Source organism: Meleagris gallopavo, chromosome 15 (assembly GCF_905368555.1).
Source record: "Meleagris gallopavo chromosome 15, MGAL_WU_HG_1.1, whole genome shotgun sequence".
NCBI lineage: Eukaryota > Metazoa > Chordata > Aves > Galliformes > Phasianidae > Meleagris > Meleagris gallopavo.
This window is the reverse complement of record NC_139418.1, coordinates 10,920,717-10,935,296: the sequence shown is the minus strand read 5'-3', so window position 1 is coordinate 10,935,296 and position 14,580 is coordinate 10,920,717. Positions and strand designations below refer to the sequence as shown.

Here is a 14,580-nt window from a genome sequence, read left to right as displayed (position 1 = left end):
TTAAGGAAGCACCTGATGTGAGTATCAACCACTGAGCTCACAGCTTGGAGCTGAATTCCCCTAATTACAGCCTTACCATTAAAACAAGGATATGAACCAATAACAGAGACACTGGTTGCATCCCTGCTTTATTGTTATCAGTCTGAACTTGCCCTTGACAAAGTGTTGCAGGCAATTCTTTGCCAAGCCTTCCTGGCTTTTAACTCCCGTATTGCCATATGCAGCCTTGCTAAATCCATCTAATGCAACTCCTGTGACTTAGTGATTTTATATACAACATCTCCGCAGCCCCTATACCAGAAAGATGTGACACACATGTACCACAGCTGATTGCAACATCTAAGTGAAGCTTTTCTCGTGGTGGTGAAAACTTCACATGCTCCCTCCTGATGTCTAACAATGAACTTGCACTGCTGAATTCTCTCCTTCTGGGACCTCACCCCCCTCCACATCTCCTGTCTCCCCAGAACTCAGAAGAGCTTCTCTTGGAGATCTCGCCCCTTCCCAAATACAGGAAAATAGGCCCATGGGGTCAAATACATTTGGGAGTGAAGATGCCAAATGCGGTCAACTCTTCATTTAGGAAGTCAGACCACCAAGGGAAGATAAAGCTGTGATCCAAAGGGTCTTTTGTTTTACACCATGTCATCACCTCTGCTCTGGCAGCATAGTTATCACAGATAAATAAAAAACCTTTAACTTTCTACACCAGAAACCATTGCCACACCATCTGGACAGCTATCAGATGTTCCTGTGATGGAGGGCAGGACATGGGATCTGGCCAGCACAGCCTTTCCCAGTCACTGAGTGTGGCTGATGAACTGGCCCAATTAAAGTCAAGATGACTCACAAAACACTCAAACATGACATTTGCTGGAGAGCAGAGTTGTACAGAGATACAATCAGGCGCTGAGTGAAAGATGCACACAGTGCTGGCAATGTTGCAGCTTGATGGTGTAAGGGCAACTTCTGTAGCAATGTACAAGCAGTGTATTTCATGGAGGGAGAAAAAAAAAATCAAAAAGTCAATTTTCAAGCATTAAGTCCTCAGATCTTACATTTTAGTTATTTTCTTTAGTGGCTGGAGGCAGCAAAGTCTTCAACTGCAGGTGAAACTGTGCCCTGCACCTCTGCTCTCCGCAGCACAGCACACGTCCCCTGCACACACGTCCTCTGCTGATATTTGCTTTGTGCTTGTGCTGGAGCCCAGCCTCTCCCTCTCTGACTCGAAGGCCAGAAAAGCGATTAGGGAACGTGCCTCTGTGCAACAAGTACACAATGAGGGAATCCCTGCTCCCACTCGAAATCTCCATTGAGATACATCAACCTTCCTTGAGTAACGACACATTCCTCAGCCCCACGATTTGCCCTTTGCATCTGCACACACATCACTGCTAAGCAGGGAACAACAAACACCAAAGCTCACATTTGAGGGGACGCCTTCTGAACCCCTTCCTTGCTACACCACAGGGAGCAGCCCCAACCCCCAGGGCAGCGCGAGGCGCGCAGCGCAGCGACGGAGGAGGAGCCGCCCGGGCAGGTGTGCCTGCAGCCAACACCGGGTCACTGAGAGCCCCACGGAGAACTGAAGGGATGATGATGGAGCCGCTGGAGACCAACGGCAGCTGCAGCAACGGTGGGTGCAGCCCGGGCTGGGGGGAGCGGGGCACCAAGCGGTGGAAGGCAGGGGGTGCCCCAAAGCCGGGGCTGATCTTTGTCACTGGTTGGTTTCGCAGGTGGTTGTTAGCCAGTAGGTAACTGCCTCACCCCACTGCCTTCTGCTTGCTCCCTGGAGAGCTGGATGCGTCCAACTTGCCTAGGTAAAGGAGCTCAGCCTTTCAGTGTAAGGGGCTGTAAGAAAGAAGGGGGCAGACTCTCAAGCAGGGTCTGCAGACAAATGGAAGTGGCTTCAAAATAAGAGAGGAGATATAGATTGCACATAAGGAAGAAGTGTTTTTACGATAAGGGTGGTGAGGTACTGGCACAGGTTGCCCAAGGAGGTGGTGGGTACTCCGTCCCCGCAGACAGCCAAGGTCAGGCTGGAGGGGCACTGAGCACCTGGCGGAGCTGTGGGTGTCCCTGTTCAGTGCAGTGGAATGAGACCAGATGGCCTTAAAGGTTCCTTCTTACTCAAACAATTCTGTGACTCTATGAAAATGTCCCCCAGTACCCTGGAAAACAGTTCCACAATGAAGGTTATTTTTCCATTAGAGAAAATCTCTTAAAGAATCTTTAGAAAAGCCATTGGATTTTTTTTCCATTAGAAAAAAGAAAGATGGATCTAATCTGGATCCAAACCCTCAGCTGTAAGTGCAGGGGATGGGTGGAGGCTGCAGAAGATTTAAGGCAGTTTCTTGGGGGAAAAATAAGGTCAGACCCAACTCCTGGAGAGCTGTGAGCCACAAAACAGCCTGCAGAGGGATAATTGTTCCATCCATATTTCTAACATGATTTGAGGCAGAAAGTTTGTCATTTACTAGAGGCAGATTTGTATATGACACTCCTGCTGGGTGCTTTATTCCAGCAGAGCACAGTCACACTGTCCATGCTACAACTCCCAGCTCTGATCGCAATAGGAAGATGTGCTGGGTGGGGTAGCTCAGCAATTTTCCCGCCCACACAGCCACACACCCCCCAAGCAGGATACTCCAGGGTTTGGTGCTTTTTGTGTGGGCAGCAGAGAGCCATGCCTGTGTTCACCCCTTCCACACTAGCTAGCACTTGATGCCAGCACTCTCAGACATGCGGTCTGATTCTCGGGTGGTCCTCTGCAGAGCCAGGAGTTGGACATGATGGTTCTTATGGGTGCCTTCCAGCTTGGGATATTCTGTGACTCATGAGCACACAAGTGTCCATAAATAGGGGGAATAAAACCAATGCAGAGAGGGACCTTTAATCTGGGACAAACCTGTTGTCTTTTTATGAGCAATCACGTGGCCTCGCTCAGTACACAGAGCTGGGACAGATTCACAGTTACAAAATACTGGCACTGCTCCACATTAAACTCAAAGCAGTGAGCTGCAGGTAACAGGAAGATGTCAGGATTAGGTGGCTGCAAAGCACCAAAGCCTTTGGATCAATACTGGACACTGGCAAGTTCAACCTCGTAATACTGGAGTTTGGTGGAGAGACTCTAGCATAGATATTTGGAAATTCAGATTAAATATAGTGCCCTTGTGGTCTTCCTGTTCTCAGCAAAGGGCACCGCAGGCACAGTGTGTCAACGAGCTGCTTGAGCAGCATCCCAGAAACCAATCACCAAATATCCTCCTGCTTCCACGCAAGTGCAGAGGTGTCCTGAGTATGAGAGACTGATTACAGCACTGAATGGCACTCTTGATAGCCACGTTAGTAATTGTTGTATCTCCATGTTCTCACAGGGTCTCTGCTCTCCATTTCATGCGTTTCCCATCGAGTTGTGTGCCAGGTGGTCAGAGGTGCTGATCTGGCTGACCTTGGCCATGACAATGGGACTGGGGATACCTCCTGGGTAACACGGCTGGAAAGTAACTATGGATTCTACATTGGTCTGGGCTTGGCTGTCTTCTCCAGTTTCCTCATTGGCAGCAGCATCATCCTCAAGAAGAAGGGGCTGCTCCGGCTGGTGGAGAAGGGAGGCACCAGGGCAGGTAAGATTTTGTGCAGGGCAACACCTTGGTGTACATGTGCCAGCCTTTAATCAGCAGGGAAAAGACCTTTTGTGAAATGGGTCCCATTGCACAAAGGTGAAAGTCATCCCCATGCCACAGCCTGGAGCAAGATAGTACAATTTCATGCCTCCCCCCTTGCTCTCACTGATACATCAGGCATCTTTGCCACCAAATCCCTGAAACAAGGACACATCCCCATATGCTCGAACTGCATTAGCAAAAGCCATGTATTTATGCACATTTGCACCCCTGCAATTTGTGTGAGCCCTGCTGTGGTTTTCACAATTGATACATCCAAAGCATGTTGCTCAACAACATGTTGGCTGATAACTTTCTTCTAGTGCTGAGGTCGTTGGATGAGGTGTGTGTTTATGGATGGGCACAGTGGAGGAACGTGCCTGAGCTGAGTTGCACTGTGCAATTGGGCACAGCCCATCAACACTGCAAACATTTGCTCCAGCAGCAGCTTATTCCTACGTGGCGGGTGACCTACTTACATAACTACTGACAAAATGATGATAATTAAAATACTACTGCTTCCTACCTGTGGTCTAGGAAGTGCTCTTAAGTCATTTTACAAAGGAATTCAATATCCTCATCTCCATGCAGGGACACAAAGGCATGAAAAGACAAGGTGACTGCTAAGCAGCAGGTGAGCAAAGAAAAACGATATCCGTCTCCTATCCTTACCCCATACATTAGGCTGTCCCCTTTGCAATGGTGAACTCACATAAGTTTGATTTTCAGCACTGGATTTGTACCATGAAATATCGGTGTTGTTTCAGTTGTGGAACTCCCAACTTCGTCTAACATTTCAGAGCCAATCTAATTAAAGAAAAGCAAACTCCTTCCTACTTGAGGATGTTTTACCAGGAGTAGATGACAGAAAAAAAAAAATCACAGCCAACAAGAAAAGTTCTTCAAGAAAAAAGCTACAGGCAAACAAACCAGCAATTTCATAATTTCTAAGAAACACCGGAGCATAATATTTAAACTTCATCACTTGTTAAGGAACCAGAAGTTGAATTATATCAGAAAAAAGAATTCTGTACCTCCTGAACTCTTATTGTGCACACCTTCATTGCTCCTTCTCCTGCCTCTCCCCCTTCTCTTACTCACAGTATTTCAGCCCTCCTATGCACACATATTAACCTTCTCCAAGACAGCTCTAGCAGTGCACAGACCATTACCACCAGCTCCTGCTATCAGTCTCTCCAACCCAGTACCCTCACAAAGTCACCATGCCCAAGCTCCTGCCATAGAACAGCTTGTGGTTAAAGACTAGAGCTTGGTTAGTTCCTGGCACAATGCACCCATGCTTCCTCATTTTTATTCACACTTTCCTTTATTGAGCTTCAATACCAGGAATCATTTATCACGTGCCACTTATTTCCATTTATCAGAAACAGCCACTAAATGACAACTTAATATAAAGGCAACATTAGGATTCATGACAGTTCAGACTGAGACCCTAAAGCACAAGGCAACATATAAAGCAGCAGATAACATGTGGATAACTCCAGGACACCTAGAACTCTCACCTGCACAAAATACAGCAACACCAACTAATATAGCACAGGCTCACACAATGCAACCAACAAGTTCCCCTCCTCCATAGCCATAAAAAAAATTATTCCCTTACCTTAGTGCCAACACATGCTTCTTCATAGAGATCCAGTGGGGATGCAAGGTCCAGCACAGCAGCTCCATGGAAACAGTCTCTGTGTGGAGGCATCCAGTAGGGCACAGCCACCACCACCCTCAGCCCCAGGGTCACCTGGGGAGGAACATCCAAGCCAAAGTACATCCAGCCCCCAGAACCTCAGCACAGGCATCCACTGGTGACTTCAGAGGCATAATCACTATGATGAACCAGTGAGGAGCACCACTACAGTCCATCCCAATAATCTGCTGCTCTGGGGCAGTGCATGCCATTCCCATGAAGATTAAGCAGCTACTTATGTTGCATTTACACTGTCTACCAATAGCTGTCACTTTCTGCTTATGCCTTGAGCCAACACAACTTCTATGTTTGCACTGTCCTTCCAAGCCACTCTTCTCACTGTGACTTATCCCTCCCCAGAGGATTATTTGTCTCTTCTCATTGTTAACTCCTGCCTGCTTTGCTTTCCCAGGAGATGGAGGTCATGGCTACCTGAAGGATTGGCTCTGGTGGGCTGGCTTGTTAACGAGTAAGTAGAAGCTGTCTCCCTGGGTTTGCAGCATTTCCAGGTCTGTCCACTTGAACCAGGCATGAACAAGTCCAGCATCAGTAGCTCAAAGCCTTGTTTGGTTCCCTGTTCCTCTCAAGGCCTGAGGAGGTAGTGAGCTGTACACCTCCCCCACCATCCTGCTGCAGCCCTCCTGCAGGGCTGGTAGTACTTAGCAGCTCCATTTTGCTTAATCAAAAAACACACAAAGACAAAACTGAATAGGGCAACCAGCTGTACCAGGCACTGTGTGCGCCCCAGGAGATCGGGAAAGGTCACTGCAACAGCAAGGGTGATAACAAGCTGTTGGTAGCAGCTCCTTTCTTAAAGGAAAGTTTTTTTTCCCTTAGAATAAGCCTCCAAACCTTCTTTGTATACAAAACAATATAACACCTTTACAAACTAGAGTTGCACAGAGAGTAGCAGATTCCACAAGGAAAGTTTTCAGAGCTGTTTTTCCTGGCTCTCCCCACAGAAGTAGCAGCTAGGAATACCCTCACCTTGCTCTGCTTCTTCAGCTCCTGCTGTACAGCCCATAGGGAACCACTTAGGAAACCACAGCAGCATACCCAGAGACAATTTATAGCTGAGGAGCTGTCTGTGCCCTCCCAGCACTCCAGGGCTCCAACAACCCAGTAATGACCCAGATGCACTGCAGCTGTGTGCCTGGATTGGTGATTTAGTAAGCTGATGGGAGGCAGCTGTGGTCCAGTTTGGGACCCTATTTAGAAGCAGCATGAAGCCCCTTTAGTAAAACCCAATCTCTAGTTTGCAAGCTTGCAAGAGAAAGCACAAAAAGCATATTGTAGTTCACCAGTGTTTGTTTTTCCTGTGTTTATTCAGTGGGTGGAGGGGAAGCTGCCAACTTTGCGGCCTATGCCTTTGCTCCTGCGACCATTGTCACACCTCTGGGGGCCCTCAGCGTGCTCATAAGGTGATGTACGTGCCTGGGGTTTGCAGCTGGGCTGATCTGTTCACCTGTTTGTCTATAAGACAAGAATACTTGGAGTAATGTGAATGTGAGGAAAGAGTGTCTTCTAAAAATACCCCAACTGTTGCTGCCTTTCGAGGGGATCACCCAGAAAACACTGAATTAAGTGCTGTGCCCTTGCAATGCTGCGTGTGGCTGTGAATAGCAGCTGCATACAATTCATGTTAAATTACTGTAGTTAGCAGTGTGACTTCTTCCATTGCCTTCAGCCAGTAAAAGGATACTTTTTTCAATAATAAATAGCACTAAAAAAATCTAAAAATATCAGAAATACTACATTTGATTTAACTTTGTCTCTATTTTTGCCTTGTGTTTACTGAGCTTTTAGGGTGCTCTGAGGCAGTGTTTTCATACGGTTGCTAAAAAGGCTCCAGGCACTGAAGGTTCTGTGGAAGTTCTGTTCCTGGAAAATGCATAAGCAAATGGAGATTGTTGTGCTGTCTCGGATTGCTTCAATGTCATGGAAAACAACTCTTTATTTTATTTTTTTCAGACATTTTTACAGCCCCATTATGTTCGAATTTCTCTGGGGCTTAATATTTCTGATGATTAAGTTAAAATTAATGTAGCAATTTTGTGTTTGGTTGTTGGTTTTTTGTTCCTCTCTATTACAATGGCCCTTGAATTCAGGCACTAAAGGTTTCATAATGCCCAACAGCTCACGAGTGAATTAAAAAACCTTGGAAATGTCTCCCAGGATGTGCTGACACATTCAGCACTTTTTCACTTTGCTGATACATGTGCTGTGGTCTTCAGAGCTCCAACTCTGGAAGTTCAACTGTCAGCAGATGCAACACGAATGTGTAATAACATGCAGGAATCCTGCAAATGTATTCCAAATTGGTATCCTTGTATCGTATGCTCTACATCATTTTAGATGCTGCTTCCTCTTTAAAGGACTTCAAAGTAACAGCAGCCATTGTTTTCCTGTCCCATGCAGTGCCATCCTGTCTTCGTATTTGCTGGGAGAGCGGCTCAACTTGCTGGGAAAGCTGGGCTGCATGCTGAGCCTCGTGGGCAGCACCGTGATGGTGATACATGCGCCAGAGGAAGAGGAGGTCACCACTCTGGATGAAATGTTATTTAAGCTAAAAGAGCCAGGTACACAGGAGGTCATGTTTGGGGTTGGGCAGAAGTACTGCTGTGGCCCCCATACCAGTTCATGTTTGAGTTGTTGTTTCTTTGTTTCTTTCCCCTTCCAGGTTTTCTTGCTTATGCTGCAGTCCTTTTGGCTGTCTGCTTCCTCCTCATCTTGTACCTCGCACCTCGCTACGGCCGGAGCAACATCCTCATCTACCTCACCATCTGCTCTGTTATCGGAGCCTTCTCTGTGTCCTCGGTCAAGGGCCTGGGCATTGCCATCAAGGGCTTCTTTGCTGGCCAGCCTGTGCTGCAGCACCCACTGACGTGGATCCTGGTCATCACGCTGGTAGCATCCATCACTACACAAATTAACTACCTCAATAAGTCTCTAGACATTTTTAACACCTCTTTGGTGTTTCCCATCTACTACGTTCTGTTCACCACCATTGTCATCACAACTTCCATCATTCTCTTTAAAGAATGGGTGGCCATGACTGTAGTGGACATCATTGGGACAGTTTGCGGCTTCCTCACCATCATTTTGGGAGTGTTTTTACTCCATGCCTTCAAAGACATGGATGTCAATTTAGGGAATCTGCCACAGGTCCTCCAGAATGAACAGGAGGCACCGGTCACCCGAGATGACAAGAACATCTTGATAGAAGTGGACAACTCCAGCATTGCTCCGGAGGATAAACCCAAAGTATTCATGATCTATACTTAGCATGTTACATTTGAGGGTTTGGAGGTGGGGCATAAAACTAATCTGAGTAGGTTGTTGCCGGAATTCCACGTGCTGTTGAGCAATTTAAAGAAAGACAAAAAATTAAAATCAACAGTGTCTTATCCAAAGCTTGGCAGAGTTAAGCCAAGTCTTTCACTGAGCTTGCACTGGATCTTTGGCATGGGGTGGCAGCAAAGAGCATGTCAAATTGACACTGGGCTTTAATGTATAGTGTCTCTGAAAATCCTCTTGAAATGAGGTACTCCTGGGACAAAGCCCCTCTTTGATGCCCCTTGCTATCTCTTATCGTTGGCAGGGCTAGTGTTTACTCTGTACTCCTACCCCTGGGTAGAGATATCACCAATGTATTTATTTATAGGCCTTGTCTGATTCATTGATTACTGTTTTTGTTTTTCCTTTCTAGGCACTTGCATGAACTCTAAAATATAGAACAATATCTCAAACGAAGGCAAAAAATGAGGACTGAATGGCGTACTCCTGCTATTCACATTCTGCTTATGCACATTTAATTATTCTGCAACTTTGGATGAAGAATATTGGTAAATACGGTGAATTTTGGAAGAAGTGTCAGGACCCAAGCCATAAAGTGTTTATATGGGACTGTGGCAGATAAATCATTTTACGCTTTTGTTTGTGAGGTACAGGAGCTTCCCAGCAGCACAGTGTTAATTAGTTTTCTGCAACTTTTTTTTTTTTTTTTTTTTTTTCCATTAGAAACTGCAGTGCCCAGGCTGCAGTGTTGCTGTTAGTGAAGCCAGACCTTACACAAGCAAGCAAGGGGCAGCCCCTGCTCAAGCTTGAAAACTTCAGCAGGGTAAACCCCCATCAGGAGAACTAACAATTTCTGTAACACTTCTTGGTGATTGATGAAAAATGCTTTCAGCCTGAAAGATCAAGCAGGTGAATGTTTTAAAGATGTTTTTCTTAGCAGGTGTCGTGACCTTGCAGCTCACCTTCAGAATTCCCTTGTATTTGGATCATGGGTGGGGATGCAAGGATGGGAGCCCATTTGGGCACAGCAAAGCCTGACCCAGCTATGCCAAGCTTACTTGGTCCAGAGTTACTTACCCTGAACCATGGCATGTACCTGTGCAGACCCAGTTTTATGTTGTTGGGATATTAGTTTAGGGTAGGGAAGATGATGCAGTCTCTTATTTTAATAACATTTCATTACCTTTTTTTTTTTTTTTTTTTTTTTTTTGAATGTGGAAAGGGAAATAAAAGCTTTTTCTAAAAACCTTTGAAGGTGGATCTGAAAGATTTTAATGACTTCGCTGATTTTGCAGAAGGAAACCAGCGCCCTCATTTGGTTTTGCAGGAAATAATCCTAGTAATTCACTTGCTTTAATTTTGGCATCCTAATTGGTATAATGCTTTACACTTTTTATAAATAGATTGCAAACAGGTCTCATCCTTCCCAGTGCCTAGGACTACATTTAAGGAAAACAATTCCTCCAGAAATCCTGCTCCCTCTGCACAAAAGGCACATTCAGAAAGACTGAACTGCTGTAGTGAAATATCACAGCGACACAACACTTGTTAAAGACAACCTGACCAGTTTATTAAAAACTAGGCAAAAGGCACAATGAATGGCATTCTTCAAGTATTTGCATAGATGCACAGAGAACATTGCTGTAAACCTTTAGTATGTGGACATAGAAGAAAGTGAGATGTATTTTTGTATGCATTCTTCCAAGTAACATCGCCTTTAAAAAAATACCATTTTTTTTAGCAGCTTTTACTCCTCCTGCAGTTCCCATTATCATGCACTCATCTGATGCACAAGTGAAAATTTAGAAAGACTTAAAATCTCCAGAATGTATGTTTATGATATACCAGTAACAAAGGATTCCATTAGGATTTCTCTTAGCTTTGTGTGTCTGGGAATATTTTTTTAAAAGCTTGAACCTGTGCTCACATGAAATGCACTGAAAACATTCTTTTTGTGGTCATTTAATAAAGATCAGAAGCTCTTATGCAGACATAAGAGTTCCTGTGTTTGAACCTGTACTACTGTGAGCACCATTTGTACCCAGGTTACTGCAAATTAGATGTCTGGGCCCCTGCCTATAAGCAGTAAAGTAACAAATTTGGAGGGTTGTTTATATGCAAAAACCCCATCTATAGAAAAAGAATATACATATATCGCCATTAGAAAGGCAAAGTCTTTGCTTGCCATCCCTTATTTCAGAGAGGAGTAATTTATGTTGTTTTTTTCCAGGCATACAGAAGATAAGAAAAGGTCTAAAATGATCAAGATAATGAATAATTAACCAGTAATTCAAGACAGACCCCGTATACTTCTTCCTTGTGAAGAAAGAGGTAGTAAAGTTGCAAAAACTGGTGTGATTTCACTCATCCTATAGCTATACTTCTGTGTGTAGCTTAATGAGTGCTCAAGCTTTAGATGTTGTTTTTGTTTTTCCTAAATAGTAGTACTTAGGGAAACACAACCAGCAGAACAAAAATATTTTTCTTTAAGCCAACGATACAATTTTTCACATGTGCAGCACCAATTACACTGTTTGAGGAGCTGTCCATGGAATACCAGACACAACACAGTGTTATTGTTTTATATAGCTCCAGAATTCCCTGTGTTCTCCCAGGAGGAAATAATAAAAGGAAATAATAATTTAAAAAATAGCATTTAAAAAGGTCTTATTTTAAAAGCCCTAGGAAAAAGAAAAAAAAATGTAAAAAAGCTCAAACCACCAGGAGGGGAAAAAAAAAAAAAAATCAAGCTCACAAGGGAGGGTTCTGAGGGTCAGAACTATCAATCAGCAGCTTAAAGTGCACACAGCTCTCTCCATCCAAGTCCTTAAGAAAGAAACCTGGAGTAAATAAAGCTGTCCTACAAAAGCACCATGTGTCATTACTATTTCTGCTGTATTACCACCTGGTCAACATTAGAGCAGGTTTCTTACTGGTATGAAGAGTAGTTGGCTTGTGCTGAATCACTGCTCAGCACAGACCAAAAGCCTGAAGGGATGCACACGAAAGAGTCTATTGATTTTCTGTGGTACCATGTGGTGGGGAGGAGGTTTCAGTACTGGCTGTTGCTGGCCATTATAGCTCCGTGTCTTGGGGGAGAGCGTCCCTGTCGTACCTTGGCTGTGTCCCAGAGACACAGGTGAGAACACACAGATCGTGTTGGTCCTATAGCACCAAGGCAAGGAGTGCTGAAGGACTGAAAGGTTGCAGAGTACTTGCTGAAGAAAGTTTTATGGAGAAAATAATTAATATTTTCTATGAAAGTTGACCAAAATCCAGAGTGACCTTAACCAGGAATATTTCCATGGTTTGCTCTCTGTTGTGGCCCACCTTGCTGGCCACTGTAAACTGTGAATGAACTGAAGAAAATTATCAGCAGCTGCCTCTTGGTCTCCCAAGAGACAGCTGTTTCTCTATAGCACCACTGATTGCTCCTGCAGCTGCCTGGATGGGCTGAGGAAGCCAATAGGGCTAGTTCATCGATGAAAGGCTATCAAGGCCATCACCTGCACTACCTGGAAACAAATAACTGCTAAAAAAATTATGTGAAGCCCACATTGCCCCATCCCTGCATTGAGTATTGCACAATAACATATAAATACCACATAAACAAATTGTCCCTATAAAGAAAAGGCTATTAGCAGAGAGAGAAGGTTTCAGCTTGGCATGTACCGGCTCGCTTCTTGGGTGCACTCCTACCAAGTCTGCCTGCAGCCTCTTGAGTCACATAGGAAACAGATAAGGCTAAGTGGAAAAAAACCTGTGGCCAATGAAAACTTTTCTGGATGATGAAGGCCATCCAGTCCCTCATGAAGATCAGAACCATCAGGGAATAGACCAGTTCATGGGTGTGCACTGGAGCCTGGCTGTCCTCTTCTCAGAACGTTTGCTGCTCCAGCTGTCCTAGCACCAGTGTTCTGAATGAGATGGAAAACAGGTGAGAGAGAGAGGAGTGAGCACAGATGAAAGAAAAAATCCTGCTCACTACCTTTTCTAATGCTACAGCAAGTCGGGGAAGGCTGTTCTCACTCACATTGTACATTCACTCTAAATGGTCATAGAGGAAACTGCTACTGTCTGCCCATAGCATGAAGATGTTCATGCAGGATTTGCACTTTGACATCTAGCTTCAAGTATGCTGCAGGTAGCACCTGTGATGTGTGGAGGGGAGGTATTTTTTGCTAGAGAGTTCAGTTTGCAGAGAACTGAACTCAGCTACTCAAAGACTCTTATTCGTTGTCCTTATTTTGGGAAATGTTCCACAGGGAAAACATCGGAGAGGCTGGAGAAGGTTCCTGATCCTCTCTGGGGTCCTCAAGCCTTGTCTGGACCTTCCTGGGCTGCTGCTCTTCAGTCACCTTTCTGTGTCACTCTCTTTGCCCCACTCACACAAAAGCTTAATTTGAGGAAGCGCCCAGGGACGTGGAGAAGTAAATCAGTTATTCCAGAACATGGCATGGCTGTTTACAGCACCTGCACTGAACAGTTCTTACAGCCTCATTCCACTGAGGGTTAATCAGTTTTGCTGCAGAATTAAGACCAGGTGTATTGTTTGACACAGTAAATGCTTATCAGGGAACAGGTGAAAACAGAGGCCTCTACAGCAAAACCCATGAACCCAACAGCCCTTCCATTGCCATCCACCACAGCTGCACAAGATTACTCCCCAAATAGCTCTGTTGCTCCCCATCTGTGCCCACCTCTGCTGCAGGCTGGGGTTGTCCTGGGATCCTGGGCCGAGCAGGAGGCAGTGGGATGGCAGGGCTGTCCCCAGGCCGTGCTCTGGACCTGCTTGGGACTGGGTTGGCTGGCAAAGCTCTTTGGGGCGGCCGGGGCCTCGAAATGTCCTGTACAAGAAAAAGACAGTTTTGAGTTGTCAGACTGGAGAGATATCCAACCTGAAAGCAGAGATAACGTTTACGTTCATATCACATGGCCTAGGCCTCTGTACGTGGCCACAAGTACTTCTGACCTGTTTTTAATTTTTGGGAAGTCAGAGACTGCAGGCTGTGTACACAGCTGCCCACCATAAAGCTCTGCTTTGGACCTCACCCCAGAAACAGCACAATCTAATGGCTGTACAATGCAAAGCAGGAAGGACCTAACAGATTACATGGGAGGTACTGTCATACAGTAAACTGTATGTGCATGCACATGTGTGCCCATACACAAACATGCAGCCCTTCCACCCACCTCCATTGTTATTATTTTGTTTGTGCACGCAGCTGTCACTAATAGGATACTCTAAGCATTATATTTTCCATTTGTCTAATGAATTTCAGCATAAAGTATGCCCTGGGGAGAAGTTACCCACATAAGAGCTGTCTGCCTGTTATTGCTTAGTTTCTATGCTAAGTCTCTGGCTTACAGGTGTTAATTTAATAAACACAGCTGTGCTCACAACTTGGAGGGCACCCAAAAACCTTGCCGTCTCCTCAGACATGTATAAATATGATGCTCAATGGCTGTATCAGCCAATGCTTGGGGATCCACTGCTCTCCAAAGACTGCAGGAGGGATGAGGCAGGCAAAAACCCCGCAGAGCACCAGATCCAAAGAGCTCTTATGGGAATGGTAAGTGAGCAAGTCTGGTCAATACTGTAAATGTCTAGGAAGGATACTGACAGTAGCTAAGAGTGAAATTAATGACTTCCTCTCTATCTTCTGGACCTCCTGGTTCTTCTCCAACCCAAAAAATGACAAGGTTGCCTTTCAAAATCCTAGGACAAGTGTCCCATCGCGTGGTTCTGATATCAAGAGACTGGATACTTTGGAGAAGGAACACAATGGAGACGGTGAGGAACTTGTCAACAAGCAGCTGGGAAGGATATCTATTCCTTATTGATTACAGTCAGCTTCCTGCTTTTGTTTTAGTTTTCTTTCCTCTTGTAGTGCTGGCTGCTCATAGGAA

At 45.2% G+C, this 14,580-nt stretch overlaps 2 protein-coding genes across 3 annotated transcripts in view; one reads left to right on the top strand and one right to left on the bottom strand.

Moving 5' to 3' along the window:
- The first annotated feature begins 1,243 nt into the window (after positions 1-1,243).
- On the top strand, positions 1,244-11,419 carry NIPAL4 (NIPA like domain containing 4). 2 transcript variants are annotated; one of them, XM_010719022.4, is made up of 7 exons: positions 1,246-1,636; positions 3,381-3,629; positions 5,786-5,842; positions 6,704-6,794; positions 7,792-7,952; positions 8,054-8,637; positions 9,083-11,419. In XM_010719022.4, exons 1-7 carry the CDS (start codon positions 1,594-1,596, stop codon positions 9,092-9,094), a joined length of 1,197 nt encoding a protein of 398 aa, XP_010717324.1. In that variant the 5' UTR covers positions 1,246-1,593; the 3' UTR covers positions 9,095-11,419. The 2 variants fall into 2 exon arrangements, with proteins under 2 accessions (XP_003210427.1, XP_010717324.1); XM_003210379.5 differs by having other exon boundaries at positions 1,244-1,636; positions 8,054-11,419.
- The window catches only part of ADAM19 (ADAM metallopeptidase domain 19), a 29,111-nt gene continuing 25,757 nt past the window's right edge, over positions 11,227-14,580 (bottom strand). The window contains exons 22-23 of the mRNA XM_010719020.4: positions 13,371-13,517; positions 11,227-12,587 (exon numbers count right to left, since the gene is read on the bottom strand). Of these exons, the coding sequence (XP_010717322.2) occupies positions 12,513-12,587; positions 13,371-13,517 (222 nt within the window). The 3' untranslated portion in view covers positions 11,227-12,512. The remainder of the gene's footprint in view (positions 12,588-13,370; positions 13,518-14,580) is intronic.

What these genes read in the sequence shown, in the direction of transcription:
- NIPAL4 (XM_003210379.5), top strand. Translation starts at nt 1,594, where the DNA reads ATGATGATGGAGCCGCTGGAGACCAACGGCAGCTGCAGCAACG. An exon ending in GTGGGCTGGCTTGTTAACGA is followed by an intron (nt 5,843 to 6,703) that starts GTAAGTAGAAGC and finishes GTGTTTATTCAG; the next exon opens with TGGGTGGAGGGGAAGCTGCC. An exon ending in ATTTAAGCTAAAAGAGCCAG is followed by an intron (nt 7,953 to 8,053) that starts GTACACAGGAGG and finishes TTCCCCTTCCAG; the next exon opens with GTTTTCTTGCTTATGCTGCA.